The sequence below is a fragment of the Nothoprocta perdicaria genome, unplaced genomic scaffold (assembly GCF_003342845.1).
Source record: "Nothoprocta perdicaria isolate Ctin4 unplaced genomic scaffold, notPer1 scaffold_38, whole genome shotgun sequence".
Classification (NCBI taxonomy): Eukaryota; Metazoa; Chordata; class Aves; order Tinamiformes; family Tinamidae; genus Nothoprocta; species Nothoprocta perdicaria.
Genome location: NW_020455621.1, coordinates 4794293 through 4821012, shown reverse-complemented (window position 1 = coordinate 4821012; position 26720 = coordinate 4794293). Strand labels below are relative to the sequence as shown.

General features: G+C 38.1%; 1 protein-coding gene across 1 annotated transcript in view; it reads left to right on the top strand.

Annotated features, from left to right (window-relative positions):
• Positions 1–2340: 2340 nt before the first annotated feature.
• The window catches only part of SHPRH (SNF2 histone linker PHD RING helicase), a 39778-nt gene continuing 15398 nt past the window's right edge, over positions 2341–26720 (top strand). Inside the window, exons 1-17 of the mRNA XM_026044732.1 lie at positions 2341–2993; positions 3399–3528; positions 4852–5070; positions 5441–5519; positions 6277–6427; positions 7258–7363; positions 7958–8214; positions 8644–9333; positions 11480–11731; positions 12484–12562; positions 14653–14816; positions 14908–15164; positions 17618–17739; positions 19663–19751; positions 21420–21512; positions 23989–24096; positions 24857–24999. Of these exons, the coding sequence (XP_025900517.1) occupies positions 2352–2993; positions 3399–3528; positions 4852–5070; positions 5441–5519; positions 6277–6427; positions 7258–7363; positions 7958–8214; positions 8644–9333; positions 11480–11731; positions 12484–12562; positions 14653–14816; positions 14908–15164; positions 17618–17739; positions 19663–19751; positions 21420–21512; positions 23989–24096; positions 24857–24999 (3581 nt within the window). The 5' untranslated portion in view covers positions 2341–2351. The remainder of the gene's footprint in view (positions 2994–3398; positions 3529–4851; positions 5071–5440; positions 5520–6276; positions 6428–7257; positions 7364–7957; positions 8215–8643; positions 9334–11479; positions 11732–12483; positions 12563–14652; positions 14817–14907; positions 15165–17617; positions 17740–19662; positions 19752–21419; positions 21513–23988; positions 24097–24856; positions 25000–26720) is intronic.

The following is a 26720-nucleotide window of genomic DNA, read 5'->3' as shown; positions in this document are numbered from 1 at the left end:
TTTTTTTTTTTTTTTTTTGTCTTACAGTATCAAAAGTCAAATATGTTCCTGGTACTTTTGGAGGGAAGGAGGTCATCAGTTCCCCGGGAAGCCTGTTCCACTGGTTTGAGATGTGAAGCAATTACGGCTAGAGCTGACACATCTGCAGTGTGTTTTTCATTTTGAAAGAGAATGGGAAAATTTATTCACTGAATGATTTATCAGCTTCAAGACGCTGAAGTAGAGCCTATGCCCAAAGTTCAGAGCTCCGTCAGAAGTTCAGAGCTCTCCCTTGCACAAAGGGGTCTATGGGAGGCTTAAGAGTCTGAACAATAAAAATACCAGTTGTTGTTAGGGGAGATCCCTCATGTTTAAATAGACTTTTCAGATATATAGTGATGGAGGACATCACAGTGATCATCACCCATTTCTTATTGAAAATTACAGATCCTTGGCCGGAGGATCTAGGCCAGAGATTGAAGGCAAGAGGGACTGTTTTGGCTGACAGATTTCTCTCTTAATTCCCATCTCCCACTACTGGTGTACCCAGACTTCATCAGGCAGAGGAGGCAGAGGGGCAGATGCTGCTGGTGGGATTCCTTTGCCCCCACAGATTCAGGGGATCACCAATGGGTGCAGGACACTGGCACCAGGAGCCCTAATCTGAGGTCCTGCGCGGGGGAACCCACACTGCTCTAGACTCTTGGCAAAACCTCCACCTCAGCAGCCTTGAGCGGCGTTAATATACTCAGCTTGAGGTCTCCCTCCAAATTTCCACCATCTCCACTACTCCAAGGAAACCTTTTCTCCAATTCATTTCTTTTTCAGTCTGGGATGGGTTATTGAAATAACATGGTACTTCCTCTGCTCCGTAACAGTTTCTAAGCGTGAAAGAGCTTTTAAAGCCACAAGACCATACTTCTGGTGTGAGTGCACGTTCAAAATGTCGGCATTATTTTCCTCACAACTTATATTTTTCCACTGCCCTTCGTGTGACTATCCGTGGAAAGCAAACGAACATCGTCACAAATGGGACRTGCAGGTTTTTCGCCTCATCGCTGTAACCCAGCGCGCTCCCTCTCCCGAAACATGCGGGTTCCTAAAGGGCTTCCCACAGAAACCAACCCTAKGCACCAACACCCGGGGCGGGCCGGCCGAAGGCGCGCGCATGCACCCCCCGCCTCGCTTCCCTCAAGCCCCGCCCCAGTAAGGGCAGGCAGTCGTTTGTCCCCGCCCCCTCCGCTCCGCGACGGCGTCGCGGGCGTGCCTGCGCGTGCGCGGCACTCCCCTTCCACTCCCCTTCCAGTGTGGACGTCACGTGACGCCAAACTGGGCGGGGCGAGAGCTGTGRGGGTACGAGCAGAGTCAACCAGGTGCGTTGTGGGGTGGGGGGAAGTCTCCATGGCGGCCGTTGGGGCGGTCACGCGCCGGGGGGAACGTGATGGGGGMAGCGAGCAGCCCCGCAGCCCCGGCCTGGCGGAGCGGGGCGGCCTTCCTGGCAGGGCCTCGTCCCGGGCCGGCCCGGCGCCCGCGGGCCGCTCTCCGCGGCCAGGGGTTAGCGGGCGCGGCGGCTTGGTCGCCCCTGTCTCCTCCTTCACCCCTGTTACCCGCGGCTGTCGTGGCCGCGGCGCTCTGAACCCGCTTGAGCAGAGTGTCTCTCTAGCTGGGGTATCAGCAGTTGTAATCTCTGCACGTGCAGACCTGATTGGCAGAGGGTTCTGTTGTTGTTGTTGTTTTTCTTATTATTATTTGCAGTTGTGTGAAATTGGCATGTTTTCTGTGAGCTCTAATGAGTTCTGCCGGTGATACAGTTGAAATGTAATAGTAAAAAAAGTGCAAGAGCTGTACAAAGACTCTGTGTCTACAGTGTGGACCTTACCTGACTCCATTTGTGAGCTGTCAGTGCCCAGTTGCAGTTTGTCCATTAATGTCCCTGCTAGAGTTGTTTCACTTACTAGATATCACATATTCATGGGGTCGGGCAGCCTCTGGACACCAGTGGTTGAAGCTSTCACCTGTGAAGTGCTCAGAAGCAGGAGGTCCCTTCTGAGCAGCAGCTGTGGAATGCAGTGTTCTCATTCTCCATCTGTAGCCATCTGACAAAATGGAAAGATGCAGTTTGAGACAAATGTTCTAGTCCTGACTTTGTGCAGTGCTTTGCCATTGAAACAGAAATTGCTCTGTGAAACTATGTAGCTATCGAGCATTTAGATTTCTTGGTATGCATAGATTGCGTCCAAAACTTTTGTAAGTTCAGCAGCTACTGCACAGCAAAAAAATTAAATGCAGGTATTTAATTTTTGTAGTATTTACCATTGACTTATATGAGCTTGTTTTACAGAGACTAGAAATAGGCAGAGACAGAAGACAAAATGAGTAGTCGTCGAAAACGTGCACCWCCATCAAAAGTAGATGATGAGAAGAAGAAGCAGCTCTGCTGGAATATGCATGAAGACCGGAGAAATGAGGTGATAACATTAGATGATGATATGACTGATGAGGATCCCCTTCCAGGTCCCAGCACTTCCTCAACATCCTTCATCATTATAAATGATGACAGTGTTGATGAAGAGCTCGTTCAGAAAGAGCAGAATGCCTCAAAATCCGTAACGTTTTTGACAGCTAATGATGAGGAAGACTCGTGCTCCATCTTGACTCCTCTAACAGTGCAGCTAAATATTATAGTCTTGCCCTACCGTGAGGATGCTTCCTGGAAAGTTTTGCTGGGAGAACTTGCGCTTCAGCTTCCTCCTGAGCAAAGTCTAACTGAGGACTTCCATGAAAGGAGTTTTACGTTGATGAGAGGAGAATCTGATGATCAGCTGCAGATCTGTGTCCATGTAAGAAGTGAAGAAGCGAACAATAATGAAACAAAAGAATACTTGGGTGCTTATGAACAAAGCATTTTGGTGGAACCGTCTTTGGGTGGTGAGATACTGGAAGGCTTGAGGTGGCTGCAGAAGAAAAGGATAATTGGCCTTTATCAACGCCCAAGAGAGGGTCAGACTCTAAAGGTATTGGTTTGTGTGTTTTATTTTCTTTGCTACTTATTTTTAAAGTTCTCCTTTTTTTTATGAAGTCTAAAATAATTCTATGAGCAGCAAAGTCTGTGGAAACTATTGTTTCYACATAACTGTGCAAATGCTTTCAGAGTATATTTTTTTTCTGAACAAAGACCTTTTATTGTTGGTGTTTTACTGATGCATCAAGGTCTTACCTGTAACATGCTGGATGTGCTGCCTGGTAGTATTTGCAGATTTAGTTTCTTAGTAGGTTTTAGCAGATTTAGTATCTACTAATTTTCAAAACACAGTGATTTTTTTGTATATAAAAACACTGTTCATTTTCATATTTTTCTGTTTGTAGTGTTCTTGGCACTTCAACAGATTTAAATAATTATGTCTACAAACGCTTCACAGGTTGGAATTTACCTTCTGGAAGCTGGATTAAGCAAACCAGAGTTTCTCAGTGATGGAGGTGGAAGACCCAAAAAAGCAAATCAACTGATTCAGAAAATCATGGAAAAATTCTATAGTTTTATAATTCCAGGTAATGCAATTCAGTTGAATGCTAATAAATAAATTAGCAGATTGTTTTTTGTTTTGCCTCTTTCTCTTTTTTAATAAAAAAGATTTTCTTCTTAAACAGAGTTTTTTAATGTTTTTTTACTGCTTTTTTAACCCCAAATGTAGACCAACAGATTTTCATTTAATCTAGAATAAAGAAGGAAAAGATTACATTATTATTGATATTAGTATTTTTGCATTCAACCTGAAGATATTTTCAATGTTTGAAGAACCTGCAAACTAGCCTACAAGTGAAATGAAAGGGGTTGTGCTACAAGTGCAATAGCAGCTTTCAGTAATTAAAAGAACTAATTAGAATACTTCTGAAACACAATTAGAACAATTGAATTTTAGATGGTGTAATRCCATCTGTTTCTGAAAGGTAAGAAGTACAGAGGTTAAAGCTTTATAATTACATCTTTGAAATTGTTGAAAACATAGGATTCACTACTAATAAGCAATTGGGAGAGAGGTTAACTTCTTTACCATCCCTTTAAAATTCTCTGTGGTACATAGAGTTATTTAATCAGAAAAAGAAATGCTTGAAATGAGGGTAAGATTGAAAGCAATAAAGGTGTGATAAAAGCAAGACAAGTGTGAACAGAATATTGCCAGTTGCTTAAAAAAAGAAGTCAAAGTCCTTTTTGTTTGTTTGTTTTGTCTTTGTTTCCCCATAAAATTCCATAGAGGCTTAATTTATAAAAACGTCAATTTCATCATGCTCTGAAATGTGAGACTTTAACTGTTATATATCACTGAATGTAACCATAGTTGTCATTACTAATGAACTTAATTGGTCAAAGTGATATACCAGAAACTGTAGTTTCTATGTCRGTGGGTCTCTCTGCCTGGCTTCTGTGATATCTAAAGCCACGTGCTCTAACCAGTAATTTTACCTTGGGTGGGCATTAGTAGCATGACATGTCCTCTGGTTGCCTCACTCACCTTGCAGGTATTAGATATCTAGTTGCCTATTCTCTTGAATTTATAGGAACTTAATGTCTTTCAGAATTCTCTGTCCCCTTATAGAATGTATTAAAATTGGTCCAGTGACTTAAAAGGACTAGGGAAGGTATTGATGCCTGTTTTATATGGGCACATTGTATCATGCTCTTTCCTTTGGAAACGATTTGCCACTTCTATTTGTGGAAAAATGCTGCAAACTGTTTCTTTTCTACACTGTTAGCTAGGGTTAATATTCTCTGAATTGTCACGTTGTACAACTATTCCTAGGTATGTACAAAAAAAAACGTGTTGGGTGCAGTGGTCAAGACTGTTTCATATATATATAACTTGGTGTATGCAGATGTGCTGGATGAAGATGATGAAGAATCTGATGTGGAATTAGAGCGACAAAATATCGAAGAGCTTTATGACTTTGTAAGGCGCACGCATCAGCAGGACATCCAATTACTGCAGGAGGATGTGCAGCATCCTGCTTTAATTCCTGTTCTGAGGCCATACCAAAGAGAGGCCGTAAATTGGATGCTTCACCGGGAGAACTTTGTGAGCACTCCTAGCAATGGCAAGTATTATGTGTCTGGCAAACTTATTTCCTCATAAAAATACTACTCAGAATTGGAAAGAAGGTGCTATTGCATTGTCAGCAGTAACACTCCCGTGTTGCTGCTTTAGAAGCTTCGCTAGCCACCTCATTTCTTATTTTGTAAAAGCTGTTTGGAGAGTAAATGATAAATTAAACAAACTTTCACCAGCTGGTGGTCTAGCTTGTTGGTCATGAAATTCTGTGGAGGTAGAGGTCAGTTGGTGGTTTTTTTGTGCATTTATTTTGTTGCTTTGGTTTTGTTTTCTTTCTAAATGTCACASTAAGATCAAGCAATTCCAAGTATTGTGCTCTTTATAGAGAAAGATTAATATAACCTCTTTCTCCATAGAAAACGCGCTGCACTTCTTATGGCGAGAGGTCATCACTCCAGATGGAGCAAAAATCTACTATAATCCATATACTGGCTGGTATGTTTCTTTGGGTCTTTCTGACAACATCTCAAAGTTGTMATTTGTGAAGCCCTATTAGCGCCTTTTGGCTGGAGAATGTAAAACAGACCACAATTGTAGTTTTTCAGTTAGCAACCAAAGACTTTGAAAAGTGATGTATAGGACTGGGCAGAAAGTGAAACTGAAATATCCAGACAAATACATAAATTTTAAATATAAGATTTAATTCTTAAGCTTTTATAAATTTTTTTTTATTATTTAATGCAATTTTTTAAGATTAGGATTATCGTTCTTTTTAAATTAGATTGACAACTTTGACCTTTTGTTCAAGGTTTTTGAAAGCTAAAGAAAGGAGGCAACTTTTTATAAATACTAGCTGTCTGCATGCAGTAGTTTTGCTTCATGCATTTGGTTAGGACAGATGTTTGACCTTTATTTTTTCTCTATWTTTAACAAGCATAACTTTCAGATGTTTCTCCTGAAACTATAAGCAGATACTTGCCTTTCAGAGACTAGTGTTGTGTCTCTGGCCAAMAATTAGCAAGTTAACAGAGGAAGAGACCCCTAAACTTGCTGGTGTGCACATTGCTCTTCATACCAGGATTGTTTGTACRTGCAAAACACTTGCTTTTTTGTCAAGCTTAGCTAGTATCAAAGATACTGCCTTTTCCTAGAAGCTTTTCCTTGCTGAAACAGTGCATCTCTGAACACCTGCTACTCTGCCACACCATTCTACACTCACTGATTTTGGTTTGCAACCATGCTTGAATTCCAGCATCATCCGTGAATATCCAATTGCTGGACCTCAATGGCCGGGAGGTATTTTGGCAGATGAGATGGGTCTTGGGAAGACAGTAGAGGTGCTGGCTCTTATTCTGACTCACACCCGACAAGACATTAAACAGGATATTCTGTCATTACCTGAGGTAAGAGAATTGAAGCAGGATTTAATATGAAGTACTTGACATAGAATTTAGTGAAATGTATTTCTCCTGGTGGGTTTATTGCTCTCTGATTTATAGAAATCCAGAATGTAAATCGGGTTAATATTACAATGAAATATTCTGCTTTCTGGTGTGTGCTATTTGTTGCATATACACAAATAGGAAATGATACTGTTTACCACTCATATATGGGGCTGGGAGGCAATTATGCTGTCAGTAGGCTCTTGGTAGTTTAGACATCCTTCAGGAATGTATGACTCTGTGACTTAGTCTAACATATTGAAAGCTGTTTTCCCCCTTAGTGTCATGTTATTGGAGAGTGCCAAATACCCATTAGACAAACCTTCAGAACTGAAATAGGGAAGATTGCTCTGTAAATAGAAGCTTCTTTATTTCATGTTAGAAATGGATTTGTTTAGTGGCTTGTTTGGAATGTATTTAACAGCAGTTTTCCATTATGCTCTCTTCACTTTCCTCCTTGCACATCCTATGAAGCAGCTTGTTTAGCTGCTCTTCCCTTTCTGTTATCAGAGTGCTGAACTCCACTGGTCAAGAAGCTGAACTGTATAGGCATCATTCTGTACCCCAAAAATGAGGTATCTAGGCAACATATCCTACACAAGCCAGCGGGTAACTGGCTTCTTCAGGTTGTGAAATGCTGGAATTTTTTTCTTAGTTCTTTTTTATAATTAGATTGCCCACTTCTATAGCAGTTGATGCTTATTTTCAAATGTGAGAAGATTATTAAAGAACTTCAGAATTGCAATGAGGAGATGTGAACTTCTAATGCTCTTTAATGTTGTCTGCACTAGGGTAAACTTGTGAACTTCTTTGTTCCACCTCAGCCTTTAGAAGGAAATAAAAAGAAAAAAACAAAGAAGTTGGAGCTTAAATTGAAGGAAAAAATACAATATCCCAGTAAGTATTTTATTCTATATTTTGCTTTCAGCAGAGGTCCAAGAAAAAGTACTTATCTAAGGCTTGTATTGGCCACTGACTGAATTTGAGGCTGGGCCTCACCGCCACAGCACGGGCTGATGCTTKTGGTACCCACTGTGCTGGCCCTGCACCAGAGGTGAGTGTGAGAGGGTAGGGCTCCATGCTGGAAACGGGTGATCAGTTTTTGAAGTGGAGTCACCAAACCAGTGCTTGTCCTGCAAGGCTCTGTGTCACTGGAGGTAATTTTGTGGGAGAGATTTTTGTCAAGGTGAAATAGTGTATTTATAAAAAATTCAATAAAAGAATTGAGTGACTTATTTCTTTAGTTACTCTTCACTAAAAAAAATTGTAGGTTGTAGTGATTTGTGGGGCTGTAGGTTGTAGTGATTTGTGGGGCTAGCTCAAATAATGTATCACCAAAACTATTGCCTGTTTTTTTCCTATTTTTTCAGGTTTTTTTTTTTTTTGGATGGAGATAGGTAATCCTTTTTCTTTAGAGAGTCTCTAATGTGCTTTCTCCAAGTAACTTTTATTAGATCTGAGCTGTGTTTTTCCTTGTTGCTCTGCATATAGGCTTGCGAGTGATGATACTAGCAGCTATAAAGGAAATGAATGTGAAGAAAGGAGCTTCCATTATTGCAATATTTAAGTATATCAGTGCAATATATAGGTATGACATACAGAGAAATAGGCGGCTTCTCAAAAGAACTCTGGAGAAACTAATTGCAGAACAAGTAGTGGAACAAGTCAAAGGCCATGGTCTGGCTGGTTCTTTCAAGCTAGGAAAGAATTACAAGGAAAAGAAGCAGCGAGAAAGACCCAAAGAGCAGGTAAGATTCAGCTTCAATAACTAATTCTGGGTGTATTGAAAAAGTGGGTCTTGCATCTGCTAAATGCATGTTGCTGCCAGGTGTGCTGTTTGTGCATGCTGCTTATAGTGGTGTTGGTGGCTGGTTTACAGAAAACAAAACTTGAGCATTTTCTTTGAGCTTCACAAAGCGGAAGTTGACAAAAGTAGGTCAAATCTTAGGGCCAAAACATTAACTCTTGTCATAAAGATAAACCTTTTAAAATACTACTGCAGGAGCTGCCACGTGTTTTGATCTTACAATGAAGTGGTCTTTTAAATGCTGGTAAACAGTAATTAAATACCTAAACCAAAAATTTTATAAAATAGTATCTGTCTTTGAGGTATTTATACTTSCTTTTGAAAAAAGGTGAGGGGAAGTCTGACTATCTTGGTTAATCTTTTTTGGTAGATAGCAAAGACTTCAGAAAGGAATCAGAAGTGTTTGACTGATGCTGAAACTGAAACCAAAGAATCAAGAAATAGTGATGTTGCTTCCAAAGATGTCCTTAAAACCCCTTTACGTGTGGATATCACCACAGAAGAGCATGATTATTGTGCAACTAGCAAAAGTAGAAGGAAGTCAGAAGCAGATCACGACAACTGTGTAAAACAGAATACTGCTCAGCAGAAATCTGCGAGATCAAAGAATGCTGACATGCATGGTAACCCTGTTTCCAGTCGTATTAGGAGTCATCCTGATTTTAAGGATTGTAAAAGTACAGCTGATGTCCAACAGGGCACTCGAAAGGAGCAGTCCTCAGATTCCCAGGAAGCTGCTGGCAATAGTGTGCAACACACCACTTCTGTCTTTCCATTTAATACTTCTGAATATCGGTTTGAATGCATCTGTGGTGAGCTTGGGTTGGTGGACTACAAAGCCCGTGTGCAGTGCCTCAAGTGTTACTTATGGCAGCATGCAGAGTGTGTAAACTACAAAGAGGAAAATCTGAAGATCAAGCCATTTTACTGTCCCCATTGCCTTGTGGCCATGAAACCTGTTTCCACAGGAGCAACGCTGATAATTTCTCCGAGTTCTATTTGTCATCAGTGGGTAGATGAGATCAACAGGCATGTGAGATCATCTTCTCTTCAAGTTCTGGTAYGATTTTATTGCTTCATATTCTAATTGTTCTGCAGAGTCTTGGGCTTCCTGGTTGAGTCTCTCCATCTCACGTGAAATTCTGAGGGGAACAGCTCWCAGATGTGTAACACTTGCGCTCTTTTCATAGAACCTCGTTCAGTTTATACCAGCTTTGGTGAAAACTGTCAGAAATAAATTTACACGATAATAGTAAAAAAGCTTAAATATTGATGTCAGCACTTGAAACTGTGTGACACATTCCAGTCTAAGACACCATTTTCATTTTTTCACTACCAATTGTGAGCCATCCAGATTGGCCTTCAGTGAAATGAAAATTGATTCTTTGAAATTTCTAGAGTATGTCCCATGTTAGCAGGTTGTGCATATGAGCATGCTTTTAATTCTTTCAAGTGCTGATAACCCATGAGAGATTCTAGTGCTTTTATGTTTTAAAACAAGGGATTTATCAGTAGAGCTTGCTTTGTAGCAGATTGTTTTTTCATGCTGATGTGAGAACAACCCAAACTTGGCCAATTTATAAACCTCCAGAAAATCTGTTCAAAATGCTTGCAAGAGATGATTAGACTCTTAAGAGACAATTTTTCAGTAGCTCAGTGAGCTTCTGTCCCTCTCTCTGCTCTCCCAGCTCTTGTGGGGAGTAACCTGGTTGCATGTGCTCTGACGTGTGTCACACGTTCTAGGGCTGAACAGGAATTTTTTTAAATGTTCCTTTCAATTGACAAAAACTGCTATATTACTGTAATCAGAAGTATAAAGTAAGGAGATCAGTAGAGGGAGAAGTACAGTAACAGTAATCTTAACAATGAAACTGTGTTGATGAAGAGGTAAAGTATCAATTCTGGTTAGCTTAATTCTGATATCTTCAGCTATTTTTTGCTTGAAGTGTTTATTACCAGTATGGTCTGTTCTTATCCACATAAATATACACTGTTAATGTATTAGAGCACAAAATAATAGAATGAGAGAGGAATAGGAAAAAAAATCCAGATACTTGAAGATAAGACTGAAATATGGATTTCTTTGGTCAGGTACATGAATATCCCAATTTTTTTAGAAATAAATCATATCCATTTTCACATTGGCATTCATATGCAGCTCTACATGAGCAATAAGTAGCCAGTGATAAAAATTTTTGAAATAAGCAAGAAGATGTTGGTAATTTTGAATCTGGTTCCAGAGGTAACCTGTGAGCAAGGGAAATTAATTTGTAAGTTTGTATGAGAGGGGGAAAAACAAAAAGTATATTGCTCTGGTAGTAATTGTCCTTAGTAGCTAAAAAATCCTAGAGGTACCAAAATGCTCCCTTTTTAATGGATGTTATTGGTTATGTTATGCCTGTATCACACCCTGTTTCATCTTTTGAGAAGTATTATACTCCTTATTTATGTGTGCTGTATTCTACTGAGATACCAAATGCTAATGTGGAGAAATACAGTAAGAAGTTTATCTTAGCTTGTGTATTTTTTAATATTAAACTACTAAGTGTTTCCATTATGTTTAAAGTGAGGAGGGAGATAAAAATAACTTTCAGGTATTGTAATGAATTTCATTATGAAAGGCATATGTATTCTCTTAGTAGATGTGGATAGTTTGTCACTAGGTTGCACATAAAAATGATAATCTGGTTAGTATTTTTTAAATATTTGGATATATACGCCTATCCTTGTGTAACATTTGGTAAGATTATTAGGGGAATAAAAGGAAAAAACAAGGTAACTTGCAATAGAAGTGTCAAGGACACATAACACTGACTTCTGTAATGTTGCTTCCTACAGCTTTACAGAACACTTGATGTCACATATACCTGTTGTGGCAAATACTAAAGACCTCTTCAGAGAAGAAAAAATCAGTATTTGACGTTTTGTGTGTGTGTGTGTCTCTCTCTCTCTCTCTCTCTCCATATATATATATATATATAAAAATATATATGTAAATACATATATAAATGTTATATCAATAGCTATTGTACTTATTAACTGTATTGCTTATTTGAATTTCCCCCTGTATTATTATATAAATGTAGGTTGTCTGCATTATTATATGAGGAACGCTTTTGAAAGCAGCTGCCATATTAAGCTGGCTTGAAATCTTTGCATTTCATGTGAGGGTTTCTCAAGCTGCTCCTTTACTGTTGCCTGTGCAGGTGTACCAAGGCGTGAAGAAGCATGGCTTCCTGCAGCCCCACATGCTGGCCGAGCAGGAGGTCGTCATCACCACGTACGACGTCCTGCGCACGGAGCTCAACTACGTGGACATCCCGCACAGCAACAGCGAGGACGGGCGCCGCTTCAGGAACCAGAAGCGCTACATGGCCATCCCCAGCCCCTTGGTAGCTGTGGAGTGGTGGAGGATCTGCCTTGATGAGGCACAGATGGTTGAATGCACTACTGCAAAGGTTYGCTGTTCCCAGTCATGCCTTTGTTGAACTCGAAAAGCTTTCGACACGCTTCTTATAGTAAAAGAAAATAAAGTTACTGGGTTTTTTTCCCTCATGTTAACATTGGATGTACTTGGGGAATTTGTCCTTGCAGCTAGTTCTTTAGAAGTGACTAGTAATTTCTTTTCCCTTGGAGATATTTACTATTACATGTTTCTCCTGTTGAAATTTTGGCAAACTGAAGTCTATTCAGCTCAAAAAAAAATAATCTATACCGACAGTTTAAGGACATAGATCAGAGTGTTGTATATGGTGTTTGATAGTTTCAAACAAGACACTGCCGTATTCAGTGGCATGGTTCAGAGGCATGCATATGGCCTTTGGGTGTAGAAGCTAAAATAGTCTGAAATGTCTCTAAGTCAGCAGTCTGTGGAGATTATTTTAATTAGTGTCTGACTGAAGCAGGAAATCAGAAAAGCTATTTATATTATGTATGTTATTTTGTAGCTACATTTGAAGGTGGATATGATTTTTAGCAGCTTTCAGTTGCCTTTAAGAAAGCCCAATAATTTTTAATACAGATTTATAATCTATTGCAAAACTACTGCCTATAAGTTTGTTAGTCTTTTATACTGAAAGATATTAAAACTCTTACTCTGTGTGTGTGTGTGTGTGTATATGTATATATATGTGTATATATATGTTTTTAGAGTCCGTTCCGGTGTCTTTATTTTCRTTTTCTTACCACTGGTTCTTTCTTCTTGTGCTAGGCTGCCGAAATGGCCCTCCGTCTAAGCGGAGTCCATCGGTGGTGTGTGAGCGGCACTCCTGTGCAGCGAGGATTGGAAGGTAAGCCTTGGGCAGCAGTGGCACSTGTGGGTTTTCGTTGGTGCTGGTAATGAGGGAGCTGCTTTGGAGCAGTTAAAAAGTGTACTAACTTAAGTCACGGTTCTGTTAAAATGCTGTGGACTGCATTCAGTTCAGCTTCTTTTTTTTAAGAATAGAAAAATTTAGTAAAGTAGAATGGGTCATTTTATTTCATCTCCTTTGATTCCAGGTAAATACAGTGTAACTAGAGTCTAAAAGACAGAYTGTTTTCAGTTATTTTAACCTTCTATACAAAATGTTGACTATTTTTTAAGCATAACAGAGATTCCTTGAGTGGGGTTAGTATAGTTTATTTCGTGCCCTACATCTCCCAGCTGAAGATGTACTTACAGAACTGCAAATTACTGGCATGTTGTTTTGCTTTGAACACAGTCATCAATAAATGTCACTGATACTAAAATTGCAGACCTGAAATCTTCTCTTGCATCTGAATTAAGCAAATGCTTGCAGGAGTGGAGATCTATGTTGAACAGCTGACTCAACTCTGTCCTTTGGCTTTCCACAGCAGAGTGGGAAAATACTATTCCCCCCTCTCCTGCAGCTTAAGACAGCATGCTCTGTTTGCAGAAACCTTCTAAATATCAAATACACAAGTGCTGCTTTATCTTGCATAGCCTTGTAAGAACTACTGTGGCCATCAGTTTCCATGTACTTACCAACCTATAAATCCTAGAAATCATAGTAAGCTTTATGAAACTGTCGTAAATCCTTACTTGAAGACTTAATAAATTGAGATACTGGTGTGGAGTAGGGAGATCTGTGTAAGCAGACTTAATTAAGACAGATAGGAGAAAGGAAAGAGCATCATATTGAAGTCGCAGTTTTGACAGGGAATGAATCTGTGTATGTTTGTGAACGGCTTTTCAGATCCAAGTTATTATAAAAGTCAATATTGTGGATTAAACCATTATGGAATTGAGCATGAATTTATGGTTTACATACAAGAGCTGTCAGAATATGTAATCATAAAAGAAAGTGTGGAAAGAAGTAACTGAATTGACTAATTATCATGATCGACTTGTTGGAGTCTCTACCTCTGCTAGTGCTAAATCTAAAATGCTGTATTTTCAATAGTACGCATAGGTCAGCCTCTCAGGCTCATATGAGGGACAAGGGAACCACTGACTGCTGTGTCTACACCTCAGCTGCTATAGTGAAGTGCGATGGGACCTCTGCACAAACTTTTGCTTTCTGCATTGTCAGAAAACAAAATTGTCAGGATTTTCCTTCTCTTTCAGTTTGGATGTGCATGGTATTATGTYTAATAGCTCTCAGCTGATTGTCAGAATCAAAATAAAGCTAACAGAGTTTATGCCTGAGGTCGTTAAGGCTTTGAGGACACCATCATATGTTGTCATCTATTTTTACACCATCCACATGCAGCACTTAAAAATGTGCTTTTGTAGTGTTCTAGTGAGTTTTGGGCACAAACCTAAAATTGGCTTTATTCTTTAAATTTAGTACCTGAAAAATGATGGGCTTCTGAATGGGGCAGAATTAGCAAGTTGCATTCCCTCAGTAAGAAAAGAATAAAAGTGATTTTTTTTAAAAAAAAAWTTTCTTCTGCCCTAATGGAGAAGTGAAACCTTCTGAATTGCAGTCACTTTTAGGATAGTGAATAGTAGACAGTTGGCACACAGCAGGCTGCAAAGCAGTGATACTGAGCAATATAATTTTACAAAAACTTGGCACCCTAGGCCAACCATATGTAATCATGCGATTTCTGCCTCATGTCCTTGTTCCAGTTAGGTTTAGAATTCTTTGGTTAGTTGAGCTGAACTGAAAATCTAAAAAAAGTCTCAAGAACAGTCATTTTTCTATAAATTCTGTGAAAATCAGTACCTGRCCAAAGGAGATAACCTCTTCCCATCCCATTACCCTGCCTGCAGCTATCATTAGATGAGGGAATGATTGGAAAACAAATGGAAAAGATGGCTAAATAGCAGCTACTTTATGCCTGATAACTTCTCACAGAAAAGTTGTCTTTTGGAGACATGTCCTGCAGTTTTAAAATGTAAGTGTTGTATTAAAAGAGCTTCTTTTCTTGGCAGATCTCTATGGCTTAGTCTTGTTTCTTGGAGTTGATCCTTACTGGGTCAAACATTGGTGGGACCAACTGTTGTATCGACCTTACTGTAGAAAAAATCCTCGGCCTCTCTACAGCCTAATTGCCAAGATAATGTGGAGATCAGCAAAGGAGGATGTGATTGACCAAGTAAATGAGTTCATTTTTATTTTTAAAGTTTCTTTGTAACGTTTATCGATAGTTTTATTTGCAAATTACTTATTTTCTGTCTTTCTTACAGATTCAAATACCCCCCCAGACAGAAAACGTACACTGGCTTCACTTTTCTCCTGTGGAGAGACACTTCTATCATCGCCAGCACGATGTGTGCTGCCAGGATGCCCTGGCAAAACTGAGGAAGATTTCAGATTGGACCCTTAAGCTCAGCAGCCTAGATAGAAGGACTGTGACTTCTATTCTGTACCCTTTGCTGCGGCTGAGGCAGGCCTGCTGTCACCCCCAAGCTGTTCGGGGAGAGTTCTTGCCATTACAGAAAAGGTGATTAGTTTTCATATTCTAAATGGTGTGTTTATTCAAAGCAAAACTCCAATTATTGCTACTAGTGCAAGATCTAGTGCAAAACGTGTGCAACCATCCCATACCAAGGCATAGAATAATGGAATTTAATAGGAGGCAATATTGTAGTTAGCATAATTCTTGTGTTAAGGGAGACATCTTTTTTTACAGTAGTATTTTAACCTTATAATGTCGATGGATTCTAAAGTGTTGCAGCTTAGATTTATAGCATGAAACAAAACTTATTCTTTTTCACTAAAAAAAAATGAGAACAATTAACAAAGGGTAAATGGAGCAGAATAATTTGAATTAAATCAAGTGTTGTTATATGAGGTTMCAGAATTTTTACAGAGAGATCCACCATTGAAAGCCTTTAAAATGAAAACCTATTCCAGGCTTTCAGAACATTGCCTGTTTTATTTAAGTTACAGGCAGGCAAAAACTTAACTTTAATACATGCTATTGGTTGCTGCTCTTAATTTCCCATACTGTCTATTTGTCTTCTATCCTTCTAAAAAGATTTGTGTCCTACTCCTCCTTTTTCTTACAGGACACCTTGAATGTACTTAAGCAACTGTAACCAACTTTGCAGCTACTACAGCAGGGACCAATAATAGGCATCATGCTGGAACAGTTTGTGCCTGACAGGCAGAAAATCTTGCACTAGTGTGGAAGCAATTACTGAAACATGGAAAAAAAATCACTATTCACTCATACAGTATTACCCCTTGCAGCAGTGTCATCTAGCAGAGTACAAGTGAAACATGAGTTGAGTCGAATAGGGTGGGGATGTTTTGGTACAGCTTTGATTTCACTGGAATGTCAGCAAGGGGAACAGCAGCATAGTAGATTTGGAAAGAATAACAGCAGGAAAAATTATTCTTTAAAAACATGTATGCAAGGAAAAGTTGTTTCCAAGCACTCTCTATATTATCTTTCTCGTGAACCAAAGCTGACTACAGTAATGGGCATTCCCAGAATAAGGCACAAGTTTTGGCTCCTGACTGTGACTATGTGTGTGAGAATAATCAAGAAATTCATCAGAGTTCCTGGTACTGAATAAGACAAACTGAGCTGCAGCTACAAAGCTGTTGTTGGAACGTAGGAATAAGAGAAATTGGACTGAAACACAGACCTTGGAACATGTTCTATACKAGATGATCTTTTTCCTGCCTGTTTAGTGAAAGAAGTGAGAACATCTACTTGGCAAAAATACAGTCCTCCAAAGGGCATTTTTTTTAGGTTCCATAGTTAAACTGAGTCAAAAACTTCTTTTCATCTTAATTGCTTATCTCAGATTTTAAGCAAAGCAAATTGTGGACTTTGTAAAAGGATGTTCACAGACTTCTCCTTGAAACTGCTGAGGGCTTTGAAAATGAGAGATGAAGAGCCATGAGTGGAAATAGTGAAGTATGAACAGCAGGTGACTTGTGTGTATATCTGCCAGTGCATCTGCAGAATTGAGCTAATTTCAAACAGTGATGCTATTGACTTAAAGCCTGCTCTACTATAACACTGTAACTCAGAACAGTTCCTGTGTATAGAATGGTTTTATGAGAGAAAAAAAAAAAAAGGCCTTTTCAAAGATATCCTGCTTGGGGCTGATGTCACTTGATTTCAGAGCACTGATCCCCCTGTGCTAAATAGCTCTCTAGAAAGTGCTGAGTTTTGAGACTAAAGCTAGTCTTTGAGACTAGAGAGTCTCAAAGCAGCAGTGGGTCATAGAAGCAGCCTCAGGTCAGGTGTTGAAGACTGATGTCCTGTCTCTTTGCTTCTTCCTGCCTGGCCTCTGCCCCCATTTGCCTCATCCAAGGCATTCTTCTGGCTTCTTTCCTTCCCTTCTCATCCCTGTTCCTGCTGCTGCTTCTTATCTCTTTCTTTCTGGCTAATTCTCTCTGAATTAAATTTCTCTGTAGAATTACAAATAATAACAAATATAGAGAAGCAGAATCTTAAAAGTATGCTGGATAATTTCATTGTTCTCATTCTCCACGTATTTCTCTTTACTTAAGTCATAGCTCTCTCATGTTTAGATTGAGGAGGAAAGTAATATAGACTGTCTAGCTGTTTTCGTTTGAACAGCTTCTAGCAATATGAGATCTATTCTCAGTTGTCTCTTGTAATAAAAGGAGCAAAGTATTTAGCACCGTGAAGAGGTTTAATTTTTCTCAACCATTTTGTTGATTTTTTGTTTGTTTTTCTCTTTTTGTTTTCTGTTTTTAGGAGGTTTCATGCTCTTGCAGTACTCTTTCAGGTTAGTTAGGGCAGAGCTGCAGGTGGAACAGAAGCTGACAGAACTGTGTTGCTTCTAAAAATGCCTAGTAAACATTTGCACAATATGTTTGCTGTTGTAATCRTGCTGCACAGTATGATAGTCTTAATTGTATACTGCTGTCTTTTTGTTTCAAGTTTTAACCATTTGATCTGTATTTCAGCACCATGACCATGGAGGAACTGCTAACGTCGCTGCAGAAAAAGTGCCGAACGGAGTGCGAGGAGGCTCACCGGCAGCTCGTGTGCGCTCTGAACGGCTTAGCGGGCATCCATATCATTAAAGGTGACACTGGACTGCCTACTATGTTCCTCACGCCTTCCAGGAGGCTAATTGTGGCTTAGAGGACACCACGTAAAAATGGTGTTGGCATTCTGCAGTCAAGAAAGATCTTGTAAGGAAATCCTGGGAAACTAGGGAGGATCTTTCTCCCTCTTGAAAGAGGGAGAAAAGCAGTGATGTGATTTGTTGCATCTTTGAGATGTCTCACAGTATTTCCATTTTTCCTGAGTACCAAGAGGATAAAACAATGACACTGCAATTCTGCTTGAAGTGCTTGTGTTGAGTCAGTGTTACTTTCTGGGTTTTTTCATACCCCTTGTCATAAAAGCTGCCATGCTATCATCTGTCTGTTGGCTGCCTTCTGGGGGCTTTGCTTTTGCTTAGCACTTAAATTGCTGCTTCCTGCTATCCAGAGACTTCTCGATGTGTGTTTGGATTGAATTGGAGAAAAAAGCTTTTAATCAAAAAAAAAAAAAAAAAAACCCAAAATAACTACATGAAACTTAAATGTCCTGCTAAGCAAAGTAACATACTTGGATGGCCTAATCACAAACATGAAAGAAATATTGACTTGTCAATTGACCTGTTTTTTCTTTAAATTGACAAGCTGCTTGAAAATTTTCAGCCTGTATATTCTCTTCTTTTGAATAAGACTTTAACAATCAAACTGCCTTTGTTACTTGCCTTAATGAAAGGCAATAAATACCAACACTTCTTTTACAAATATTTTTACATATTTATATATATATATATATATATATATATATATATAAAAAAAACTCATATAAATACAAGCACAGATGTGGCAGCCTTGCTTCCCACTGTTCAGTTTGAACTACCTGCCCTCCCAGACAGAGGTAGAGAACTCTTATCACTCAAAACTTCTAATTCACTTTTCAGATTTTGAATTAGTCTAAAAAGTTCTCTCAAGGTTGTCAGTAAATCAGTTTTACTTTAGATGAGATACGGCCAGGACCACATTCACAGAATACCAGCAGTGCAATTACTTATCTCTGAGCTGTATCCAAAATGATTGCCCCAACTTGCAGTGAAGGTTGTCCCCTGAAATGCTSTGAGGCTCACAGAACTGCTGCCAGCATCTCTACCTATTTGTTACATGCTAGATCTAATTAATGGCCAAGGATGAAGCACAGCTTTGCCTAAGAATTTGTTGCTAGTTGAACTGAAATCTTGAAAACTTAATCATTATTAGTCCAAATTTAATTGTTGCAAGGAGAAGAAAAAGAATAATTTAAATTGTTACATTCACATTTCTTAGTTTCTCTGCCTTTTCCTGGTGTTATGTTCATCCTTTCAGTGCCCTTTTGGATTGGCAGGTCATTCCAGTGGTAAGAATGTTAGTGAGCTATCAATATTTATTTATTTGTTCTTTTACTCCTAAAACCACTTTTATTGAGCTCTAGGTTTTTATTTTGTTATGTGATTATGGGTGAGTTTTTATAGCTCCAGGGTCTTCAGTGCAAAGCCTGTGCCTCATCTCTTGACTCACACTCTTCTCTACTTCATCCTGTGTCTCCCCCTTTCTCAAGGCCTTAGCTATTTTTACTATACCTACATTTTACTGCACTACTTGTTAGTCTCAAGTATCTCATTTTACATAGAGTAGCTTGTTGTTAGTGCTACTTATATAAAACTGTATTCAAACCACACAAGGATAAACAAAAGTATAGCAAATTAGCCATAGACATCTGGTTTTGGAACATGATTTAGTTCTTTTAAATAGAATACTTGTAACATGTTTTGTGGAGATGAGCATATCTAGAACAGCCCTTCCAGAAGTATTTTAGTACGTTGCTAGTGTGAGTGCTGACTTCTTGGGTATTTAAAGACTGTGTGTGTGTGTGTGTGTGTGTGTGTGTGTGTGTGTGTGTGTGTGTTTTTAAAAATTTAACTTATTTTATTCAGGAGAATATGCACTGGCTGCAGAGCTATACAGAGAAGTGCTGCGTTCTTCTGAAGAACACAAAGAAAAACTCAAAACCGATTCCTTACAAGTGAGTGAACATCCAAATATAAAGACACAATTAAGAGTTGGAATACTCTAGATTTAATTTGTCAGGTTAGTCTTATTCCTCCCCTTAGCCGCATGCTAGATGACATTTTCAGGCTGTTATCATAATCACAGTATTTAAATAGGAGTCTGTCCTGTGACCTTCACATTTCCTCTTTTTGCAAATCATGCTGTTTCTACAAAGCTTTTCCATGTCATTTTGGATACTACCTCTAAAGCAGTGTATGATCTCCACCTGCTGTTCTGTAATAAAACTTAACAAGCTTAGAAGCATCCCTAAACTTCTCTGTGTGGCTGCTCKCATTAATAGCACTTTATTACAGACAAGTGCAAATAGAGGATGCTGGAATGGCATTAAGAACGATATAAGTATGTCACGTTGAAGAAGTAAAAGTTGTCACATGGCAGAAGATGTTCCTGAAAGCACATCAAAATATGAAAAAAAAATTGAAGCTTATTGGCGTCTCTTCAAAAAAAAATTGTTTTGAGTGCTTTATGAAAGATGAATAAGAGTGAGTTCTGTAACCAACATCTTTATATTTCTTCAAGAAATATCAATTCTGAAATTATTAAAATCAGCGTTTGTCAGCATAATGATATTTTAGGCTTTTTAGTAGTAAATATTTAGATAGAGAAATAAGAAGTGAGCAGTTTCCTGTTTTTTTCTTTCCTTCAGTATGTGGAGTAAAGTATTTTTCCACATGGAATAGAATTATGAAAACATAATGACTGTATTCTTTGATCAGTCCTTTTCCTTTGTGAATTCTAGGGGATTTTTCCACTCAGGATACCTATAGCAGCATAATTTTTTTATTTATGAGAACATTAAAGCATTTATACTGAATTGAATATAAAGCAGTATTTTTTTCTGAAAATGTATATTGCTGTTGTGTGGTAAAATTCAGCTGGTTTTGAGTACTTCTTGGTTGWGCAGAAATGACTTGTAGAAAATGGAAAGCCAGTACTGGTTAAYACTGTTCAGGGGGTGACACAGTGACAAGACAAAGTTGAATCAGGGAGACAAGAGGGCTACTAGATCCAGAAGGTGGAGAGGTCCGGTATGATTTGGTGTGATGTGCTGGCATGCCTATATTTATTTATATATATTTGTATACACACACACATAGAGGGAGGATGAACCAATATATGCATTTATTCTCCCTAAAAATAAACATAAAGGTCTTTTGTTTTCAAGTTACATTTTATTTCAGAAAAGTGAAAAATATAAAGATGCTTGAAGCTTTGGGAGCTGTCTTTCCCTTAAGTTTTATTTTGCTTTAGAAGGTCTAAGTGGCTTATTTTTGTATTACGTTCTGAAAATTATTACAAGAGCATATGCCTTAAGGGAAATAACTTATTCCCTGTAATAGTCAAGGGCAGCTTCAATTAAAGGGTGATTGTAGAACAGAATCAGAAGACTTCATATCAGATTTTGCTGGTGATTTGCAGTAAGATCTTGAAGGAGTTTTTTGTTGTGTGTTTTATTTCCCATCTCTAAAATGAGGAAAATGATCCCTTCAGTTTGAGAGAGAATTCTTATATTAAATGAATGTTAATTTCTTGCACTAGAATTTCTTTACTGGTTTTTCTTTTCCTGTCACAAGTGATGAAATATTTTTTCATGGTTATGGATGACTTTGTGTTTTTTCAGAGACTTCATTCTACACACAATTTGATGGAATTGTTGCTGGCAAAGCACCCAGGGATTCCACCAACTTTGCGTGATAGCCGACTTGCAGAAGAGGTAAGTATTGTTCATTTTTTATATAAAAATATCTTGGGGAAAAAATACTTCATCGTTTTATCTACATTARAAAGAGCAATAAATAACTTCCAACTTGCAGATCTTCTTTTCAGTTTCTTTCATCTCCTGAATCTCATCACTGGGATCTGCCCAGTCCTTCTCTGTATTACACATAGTCACATGCCCCGTTGCAACTGGCTCTTCACATTCACTCTGACTTCTGTGTGTCTAGGAAGTTTGGCCATCCTYACCCAGAAAAGCAAGTCACTACAGGTTCCTTGTTGCATCAGGCTGCATAGCAATATCCTTAACAATGAAATCTCTTTGTTAAGATAGCTGGGATCTTTGTCCCTCACTGGTTACTTGTGGTGGATGWAGGGTCCATGTTTTCAAAAGATCATTATTATTGTGGAGTCATTGAGGTAGGATAGGACCTTGGGGAGGTCTCTAGTGCAGCTTCCCTCTCCGAGCAGGGTCAGCACTGATTTCTGGCCAGGTAGCTCTGCCCTTTGTTCCAGTTGGGACTTTGAAATCTGCTAGTACAAAAGCCTYGCAGCTTATATGGACATGTTGTTCCAGTTATCCTTACAATGAAAGAAAAATTTCCCTRTGGGAACCTCCCATTCCAATTTATAGCCTTTAGTACTTGTTCTCTAGCCATGCACTTCAGAAAAGTGCCTGGCTTCTCTGTAACCTTCTCTTAGTTGCTAGAAGGCTGTTTTTTGTGCCCTCTAAGTCTTCTGGTTTCCACACTGGACAAACCCAATTCTCCTTGCCTATCCACTTATGTGGTAGGGATCGTTTTTCCTCTTGTTTCGTTGGTATCTTGTTATATTTTTTATACAAATTCTGTGTATAGGCAGCATTTCTTTTTTTCTTTTTTTTCTCTCTCAGAAACATATTCTGATAGATCTTTGCTTCTAGTCCCAAGTTGCTAAGATTGATGAATGGTGGTGAATTTTTACCAGTCCATTAATGACAAAAATTGTGAAACACTTGACTTTTTAATCCCCATCTACTTTGGGGATCTTCTTTATGTACAGAATAAAAAATAATAAAACCTGAAAACATACTGAATACATATTTTATTTCCTGAAACTTTTGTCACCCACCAAGATGATGATCTGTGGTCCTTCCTCCTAGAAATTATTTATGTGCTGTACTTATTGATATRCAAATAACAGACACATTGGCTGTTGTCTCCCAACTTAGTGTTGAATGTCTTAGTGCTTGCCATGCACTTCTCTTATATGAAGAGGAATTTCATCTGAATTAGCTGCTGTGTTAAATTGTATTCTTACTTTCTGCACTCTATTCGCCCCCCACAGACARGATTTTAGACCATTTTTGGCTCAAATTCCTCTTCCATTTCTTTTTGGCTCAATATAGTAACAAGTAGTAAAAACTTTTCCTTGAGCTAGTTTCTACAGTTAARTGTTAACAGATTGCTCCTATAAATGTCATCTGCATGAGTGAAGGACAACTACTTCAAATTCACATCTCCAGGTATAGGAATATCCTGAGGGAAAGATTGGTAAAATTATATTTGAGCCTCTCAAGAAAGTGATTTAAACTATTTGGATAAGTAGATTTAAATATGTTTCTTTCAGCCTTTGTAGACTGTCAATTTTTTAATGTCCTACAGTCATAACAATTTATTTACATCTTCTCCTGAGGTTACGAGGAACAGGATTGGAAACTTTATTTAAAGATGAAAAGTGGAGAAAGCTCTTCAGAGCCATCTGTCACAAACAGCTCATCTAATACTCCAGTCTTCTCTGTTTTCAGTAACTGAGCTTCATCCATAGCAGTAATATAGTTATTTTGATCTTCGCAAATAAATCAAAATGAAGCCCTTAACRCACTCTAGAATGCACAAAATGTAGATATCTAATGAACGTAATGGTGAAGATTTCTGTACCTATTACATATGAGACATCATTTGTTTGTTCAGCAGATGTTAAAATATCAAATGGATGATTTCAATCTTTTATAACATCACAGGCCACAAGGGATTTTCACTGTCAGAAATATTTTTTGTTGAAAAAACGTATTTTCACCTAAAAATGAAATTTGTATTTCAACTTTTCATGTTAGTGTATAAGCATGTACCACATATAGGTGAAGTTAAATCATTCTGTTCTCAAATTATTCTAGGATGTTTTTGCTTTGAAGGTTCAATATAATGTATGTTTTAAACCTGTATACTTAACATCTTAGTTATAGTTTGTCTTCACATGGAGTTTTTAGACTTAATAGTAGCATARAAGTTTTTCAGTCTTAATAAATGTCAAACTCTAGAGGGGAAAAAAAAGTAATGCTAAATTTTGCTCAGAAATGTAGGTGGCTACATTATGCACTTTAGGTTGCTAGCCATTCTAAAATAGTCTGATAGCTGAGGAATTTTTTACATATTTAATTATACATTATAAATATAAATAAATTATGCAGGACTTATATTGCCATCTTCATATAGGCAGAACAACTTCGCCAGCATTATATGAGTAAATCCAATGCAGAAGTTGCTGAAGCCCATCAGGCCTTACAGCCGGTTACCCAGACGATTCGGGATCTCCAGAGAAAGGCAGGTATCTCTTGCATATTTAGTTTGTGAGGTTTTTTTTTAATATGTTTCATCTGTTCATTCAAAACTCCAGGTATTTATCTCTAATAATTTCTTCAGACCCCATTGGTAATGGGAGTTGGACAGCGTGAACACATAGAGCCCCAAATTGTATTCTGTGTTCGCTACTTAAAGGAACTCACAATACATGATGAACAGATGTCTAAAAAGATAAATACACAGTCATAGTGAGATAATTTTAGTACAGTTTAACATATTTTTTACTTTTATCTATTTTTCATATATAGTTTAGTTCTAAAAGTTACAGGCTTTGGCCTTGACATATTTCTGAAGTATTTCAGATAACATTTCAGTTACTTTCAAAAAAAATTTTGAATGATTTTGTATTGTTTGTTTGTTTTAACATGCATTTAGTCATTGGCTTAATGCCTAACTGCATTTAGTCTTTGGGACGAGTCAGGTTCAATGGGAAGTTATAAAGTATTACTGAACTGATGAAGACATGAGATTAAATGTTATTTGTAATAGAATGCGTGAACAAAATTGTCTTTTCCATCTTCATTCTTCATCTTTATGTATTCTCTTAAACAGGAAAAGGAGTAAGTTAAAAGTATTTCCTTATGTCCTAATAATTTCCTATAGAATTTAATAGTCTATTTTAGGCCAAAAGAGCAGCATAAGTCCAATGTTAATATAATAATACAATTAGTAAATTGGGTATTTATTTAATGTTCACAAATAAATATTCTTTTGCCYACAGATACGTTCTGGTTCCCCTTGGTGGCTGGATGTCATCCAGACAGCAATACAGTATGCCATTGATGAGGAGCTTGTTCAGCGTGTGCAAAATGAGATAAACAGCAACTACAAACAGCAAACTAACAAACTCTCCATGGCAGACAAGTAAGAGAGTAACTACGACACAGGATAGTTAATACTGTTAAGTCTGCTCCAGTATTTCAGTCTTTGCTAACAGTTAGAATTAAAGGACAGATACCTTTTCTGTAGAACATCTGGGCTATAATTCATCTCTAAAACACTCCAAGATAAGGGAGATAATTAAATAGGAAACTTCAAAAGCAGGAGAAATTTCAATTTTGGCTAGATAAACATTCTTTAGGATGCTCTCCTATGAATTATCTGCATTGATTTTATCATTTTCTGCATCTGTGCAACTGCTGAGCAAAAATAATTCAAAGTTTATTGCATTATGATTGCGTAACCTTCRAAATAAACTGACTTAGATAAATGAGAAGTGGTCAAGCTATATTAAGAAAATCCTTGGATACAACATAATATAGCATTACTGTTTKTCTGACTAAAGATTTCCGGTTTTGTCTCATACTGGAGAAAGCAGTACTACAATTTTACTGGAACTGCTGCTGTCTGGTATTATCCAGATAGTTCAYTTTTTCCAAATTTTGACCTATACTTGGTGAAAGAACTTTCCCTTCTGGTAAATCAATATAACCTGTATCTTGTGGCCATTATCTTTTGCCCTTATTTCAGTTAGATGCATATTACTAGGGGAGTGTGTGTGTGTACAGAAATAAACAGTTACATAAAGACATATCCTTCAGTTTGTTTACTCTGTCACCATGCTCCCAAAAGATGGTAAGCCCTTGCTCGCTATTAGACTTAACCAGATATTTTATGTATTTAATTTGGCAGAAATTGTGAAATACCATTTGAGAATGATRATTTTTTTTGTCTCTGCTCTAAATAAATTTGAGGCTATTTTCTCTTTAGTTTACCAGTCATAGAATCATAGAATGCCCAAGGTTGGAAGGGACCTCAGAGGTCATCTAGTCCAACCCCCCTGCTCACGCAGGSWCACCTAGAGCACGKGGCACAGGGCTGCGTCCAAGCGGGTTTTCAAGATCTCCAAAGAAGGAGACTCCACAACCTCCCTGGGCAGCCTGTTCCAGTGCYCAGTAATAGAAAATTATAGTTGAGTATTGGAAATGATAAATAGGGGTATGATATGGGAATATTTGACAACTGATTGTATTAACGATGGACTTTTAATGCTAATTCATGTATTTGCAGACTGCCATGTTAGGCAACTTTGTTTTATTTTCAAATTTATATTGCTCTGTCATTTTAAAACTGTCATTTTAAAAATTGAAGTATATTAGTGTTGTTGAACTTGCTCTTTTCTAACTTTACCTCACTTTACAAAAGGGATGTTTCAGATTAAGCTTTTTCTTTGAGGTAGAACCACCTCATCCTGCAACACATTGTCTTACATCTGCATGTAAGACTTTGTAAAGATGACATCTTGAACCATGTTTTCAGGAAGAGACCCCTGTACACAGGAAGAATATAATATAAGAAATACTTACTGGTGTCCGTGTTCCAAGTCTACTTGAGAAGGCCAATGAGATTTTAGGGAAATAGTTCACTTTCATGTTCATTTAAACATTTTTAAGTTGAAAGATAAGATGCCAAACGCTATGGCTTTTTTGCAGTGGCTACATGTGCCTGCTTTGAATTGCGTTGAAAATTTGAATTGAAAGATTAAATAAGCAGCAGATTAAATAAGGCTAGGGCTTTGTCATACTTAAACTTGGGTAGATTTTGCATTGTGGGTCATAATGTTGCAGGTTGTTTACAGTTGCGCC